Below are 5,109 nucleotides of genomic sequence, written 5' to 3'. Positions count from 1 at the left end.
CTAACTCAGTCTGCTGTGAACCACATAGATTCCTCTGAATTTTGCCTTTGCAGACAATTCCAAAGGTTTTAGTGCTAGTTTCTTAAAGACCTGATGCAACAAATCCTGAGGATTTTCTATAGCACCCAGGTATTTGTGCAGGGGATGAAGCTGGGAGAAGAAAGCAACATCTGCCTGCCTACCGTGGTGTTCACGTGGCTTCAATATTAATATTCGCATCGTACGGCTTCTTGTTACGGCGTGGGTTCAGCCCGCCTTTCTGGGCCTCAGAGGAAGGAGGGCTCCCCAGAAGGTGGGAAGCTAAAACTCTGGGAGCTGATGGTTTTATTTGTAGATTCCAGAAAGACACACCATCATTGCCTGTCATGATTATATTGCAAGGTGCGGTGCTGAAAAAACAAATGCAGCCAACAGACTAATCTCTGGCTCCGTCGTGTTTCCAGTGCTGGCAGCCAGCAGTGGCAGGCTGAGAGCTGGACGCAGAGGCGGCAGGTGGCAGATGGGCTCTGCAGAGTGGGATGGCTCCCGCAGCAAGCTGAGGAGTTGCTGGGACAGGTAGTCAGTGTGGATAGATCAAAGAGTTCCTTGACACTGACTCTTGCTGTCAACAGTCTGCTACCAGATATCCTGTCCCTTGGTCAGCGGTGAGGGAACCTGCGGCAGCTCGGAATTAAAGATGAGTCACTTCAGCGCTGCTGGATTTTCTTTCCTATTGCTACACTTCCTCTGATTTCTGAAGATAAATAAGAAATGAGAGAGAGCCCGGAAACTCTCTTGAGAGGTCCTGCAGCTTGTTTGTTTTGTGAAAATACTTCTTGTTGTCTAATTTTGTTACACTCGTTAACGACAGCAACAGCTTTCCCATAAAGCTTGTCCCAAGTAAACTAAGCACAGCTTTGAGAACTGAGCTGCAGAGAAGAGATCATCTTGGAAACTTGAAGATGAAGTTCTTTCTTCTGCCAACTCATTTAGCATTTCTCTACAGCTTTGCACTAAGTAAACCTGTCCCGGTGTGTCCCTGCTCTCAGATGAGGATTTACATTGCTGCGGCTGGGTTGCTCTGACTATCTTAGAACTAGTTACAAACTTTTACTGCTGTGATCTTACATGATGGGATTTTTCTGCTATGGAGATGAGCATTAAAATGTATTAAAAGATGTGCTTTTGCTGTTTTTCTTTCAGATGGCTACAAGAAACAACGACTTAGGTGAGTTTGATTGTAATTGTTATAGAAATTACAGTAGGTTTTGTCAGGGCTGGTTCTCTACGTCTTGTTCTCATTATTTGGCATATTTTTCTCCTTGAAAATATTTTCCAGCATCAGTGGAAAAGAATCCACAGAATTCAGATGTGTTTTAAGGTCACATTCAGTCTGATTATTTATGCTGTCATGATAAATAAATTAAGAAGATTTTTGAGTATGTGCTACATGTAATGTTCTTCTCCATATGTAGCCTTAGCAAATCAGAATTCTTTTCACTCTGTTTTCTTTCCTGTGCGATATAAGGCACTTCTCTGTCTGCCGTACCCAAGACTTTTGTGTATTTTTGCCGTAAGATTTAATAGCTCTTGTCTGTGAGAAATGTATTCCAAGTATTTTGGAGTCAGAACTGAGAAGCATGTTACCGCTAGCAGTTAACCGGGGAATGAACAGCTTGCATGCAGTCAATATGCGTGGTAAAAACAGTCATTTCTTTTGTACGACTCATGCCATTTTAGAGAGGTCAGTTTTGACTTTTCTTTATTGGCACAAGCTCTAATGAAGAGAAGAATGACTTATAATACTTAGCCTTCCACTCTGAAGGCTCCCAAAGCTTCTTAAGCTAAAATATGTTTAGCCATGTCTTTCATTGCAGTTGCACTATGACATCTATATTAATATCAATATTTTCTATCCAGGAAGCAAGGCGGACCTAACCAGGTTTAGCACATTGCGAATGCTGGATTCACTCAGTCTTGATTTACTCATCCTTTTTCACACTAATGAACGTCAGTGAAATCAGCTTCCAAAGGTATAAAAGCCTGTTAGTTGCCTTCTCAGTGCCTTGTACGTTCTTTATTTTCTTCACCTGCCAGGTAGTGAAACAGCTGTCTATGAAGGAGATATCCTCCTAAGAAGAGGACGACGCAGTGCAATTAACTGTGAGAGCTGTTTATGGCCCAAGTCACGCGATGGAGCAGTCAAGGTTCCAATTCACGTCTCTTCTGATTTCTGTGAGTGTATGCAAACGGATGCTGCAAAGTTAGCGTTGATCTTCTGGCCCCTGTGCTCTCCGCTATTTTATGTCTCTGTGTTGGGCACCAAAAGCAATCTTTGTCCAAATGAGGATTTATTGTCATGTCTCTTTTGCTGATCTTTTAGCCCTATGGTAGTTTGGCTAAGACTCCAAACACTTCAGTTACAGACGCTAAAATATGTGGTTACTTGGGCTGTAGCTGTTGTATAAATACCAGCTAATTCATTCTGATTACTAATATTAGCTTATTCCTGATAGCTACAATGCATTTTGATATTTAGCAAGTACAGAAGAAGAAATATAATTTCTTTTCATTATTTTGTCAAAATTACCACTAGGGGCACTTTTTTGAACACTGTAATTTTCTTTCTAATAGAAACATTCCTACACTAGAAATCCTGTAGAAGGAAAAATAGGGGGGAAAACCCTGGAGATATTTTTTCCCTTATTATTTCACTCTAGTCAGTCAATAGCTCCGTCTCATGCAAAAAGCTGCAGGATCAATGCCTTAATCTAGAATATTTTGGTCCAGAAGACTTCACAAGGGCTGTGCAGGTCTTCCATCTCTACCCTGCTGAGGCTTCTCTGGTCTGATGCTTCCACACAGACCCTTCTTAGAAGAGCTTACCTTGAGAGAAAAGGGCATGGAAGTGAAGTAAAGCCTGTGCCTGAATCCCATTCCTGGGTAACGGGAACCTGCGTTACCACCTGAGCTGAGGACAGACTAGTCTGCGCTGTCTAGGTGGCTCCTCAGCCCACGTGCTTCCAGAACTGCAGGGTACACTCCTGTGGTTACACTCTAAACTTTAAAGATGAGGAAATTGAGATACAAATCAGCTGTAGATGATTCATAACTGAGGAAGCCAACTTAGCCCCAAATGTTCAAGAGTAGATAAACACTCTGATCTTTATTTGGTACCCGAATAGAAACACTGTCACCTTCAGACCCTCCGAACACCGGCTCTCTCCAATGATTCCAAGGGGTGTGTAACAGACATTTGTTCTCTCTGATAAACAAAACAGGGGTTTGGTGCTTAGCTATGCTCCGACAGCTCATTTGGGATATTTTAATCCAATTGTTTGTATCCAAAACTTCCACTTTTCCCGTTCAGTCCAATGGAAGAAACGCCAGGCTTTTGCTTTCGATCAGCTGTCTCCTACAGAATATGCCTAAGAGCCAGCTATCATTCTTACATCTCCCCTTAAAAGTCCTATCAAGACTAAGATCTCTGACTTTTTAAAATTATCCTTGTATGATAAAAATCTAGTGAGTGCTTTGAAGTTTTAAAGGAATTCACCCCATCACTCGGTTTTGATTCACCGAGGAAGATTTCTCCGGGCCCCTTTCTCTCTCCAGCAGTGACAGAGAGGTCTTGGATTGCTGATGCTCTACAAGAGATCTCCACGCTGACCTGTGTGCTCTTTGTAAATCGCACTACAGAGGCAGACTACGTGTCCATTGAACGGGGGCAGAGGTAAGCTCCCTGTTTCCTGAGAGGGGAAGACATCAGGCGGTCTTTCAGCTTCTTTTCTGTTTTGATATGGATTTAAGTAATTGTCCTTTTTAATGCTATGAGTCAGGATTCAGCCAGCAGGTGCAATTTTTAATTTTTGTTTAGACATACTGGGAGATACATTAGTTAATAGACTGCAGAAATAAACGTGTGTGTGGACTTCAAGATATTGGGGTATAATTCAGAATTCAATATTTTTCTCAATTGTTATAAAAATTTAAAGAAGTATCATTGTTTCAGGTTCTTTGCTCAACTACTTAAACTGCTTCACCTTAGCTTGTTATAGCCACTTTATGGTTTTAAAGTTTGCCGTACTCATCACAAAACCTTTATTTCTCCCCCCATGCAGTTTGGCAGCTTTCAGAGGCCTAGATATCTCAAACCACTGACTATTTGCATGTCTCCTCCTGTGGCTGCACGTCCAGAGGCCCCTGGTGGCATAATCAGTGTATCTACTTCTTTGTATCTGCTGAATGTGATCATTTTGGTTATTGATTGCCTATTCTTAGCTGCTGGTCTTACTTTGGAAAAATTGGAGGACGTCAAGCAGTAGGCCTGGTGAAAAACGGTTGCATGGATAAAGGAGCAATTCAGCATGAAATGAACCATGCATTGGGTTTCATCCACGAACAGGCACGGAGTGACCGGGACAAGTTTGTCAAGATTATGTGGGAACACATTGTGGCAGGTATGTCGACTAAATCTTAAGGCAAAACATATACTCTCAGAAAAAGGAGAGTGTTTCTTCTGCGAATAGCAATGCAAATAAGAACCATGATTCATGCAGGCTGAATTGCAGCAGCAGCACCTTCGGTGTGACAGAATTTCTCATTCACCTACTAATGTAGGTGTAGGCACAGAAATTCCTACACTGGAACTTCAAGGCAGATACAGCCTTAAAGTATCTCTATGTTAGTATTTCGATTGCCATCTTGAACCAAGGCTCACCTTATACCCAAAATACCAAGATCACCAGGAACGCACAATGTTGTTGTAAAGTCGTGGCCAGAAGGCAAGACTATGGGACTGTCAGCTGAGGTGGGGAGAAACACGGCATTCAGAGATCGTGGTGGGGCATCGCACAGCAACTCTGGAAACAGGGAAAGCAGCAAGAAGGCATCTTGGCACTGGCAGTGAGTGCAATGCACACAGCCTGAAATGTAAATGAACAACAGGCTCGATTAAGAGAGAACGAAGGAACATGCGATCATTAGCACATGCAAAATTCTAGGACCTGGCATGATGTGAGAGGCAGGACTGTGATTATTTCCTCCTTGAGGACAGAATAATACACACTGCCATGAAAAGAAGGAGCAAAGGGGAACAATCAGGGCTGGCAAACCTGTAGGGGTGACACA

General features: G+C 42.6%; 1 protein-coding gene across 1 annotated transcript in view; it reads left to right on the top strand.

Annotated features, from left to right (window-relative positions):
- Positions 1-941: 941 nt before the first annotated feature.
- Positions 942-5,109, top strand: part of LOC104492470 (astacin-like metalloendopeptidase) — a gene marked incomplete at its 3' end in the record, with an annotated part of 9,484 nt that continues 5,316 nt past the window's right edge. The window contains exons 1-5 of the mRNA XM_010135037.1: positions 942-1,010; positions 1,183-1,207; positions 2,077-2,214; positions 3,595-3,712; positions 4,261-4,439. Coding sequence (XP_010133339.1) covers positions 942-1,010; positions 1,183-1,207; positions 2,077-2,214; positions 3,595-3,712; positions 4,261-4,439 — 529 coding nt within the window. The remainder of the gene's footprint in view (positions 1,011-1,182; positions 1,208-2,076; positions 2,215-3,594; positions 3,713-4,260; positions 4,440-5,109) is intronic.

The sequence above is a fragment of the Buceros rhinoceros genome, unplaced genomic scaffold (genome assembly GCF_000710305.1).
Source record: "Buceros rhinoceros silvestris isolate BGI_N320 unplaced genomic scaffold, ASM71030v1 scaffold12214, whole genome shotgun sequence".
Classification (NCBI taxonomy): domain Eukaryota; kingdom Metazoa; phylum Chordata; class Aves; order Bucerotiformes; family Bucerotidae; genus Buceros; species Buceros rhinoceros.
The sequence above is the reverse complement of the archived record's forward strand: the minus strand, read 5'-3'. Positions and strand labels throughout refer to the sequence as shown.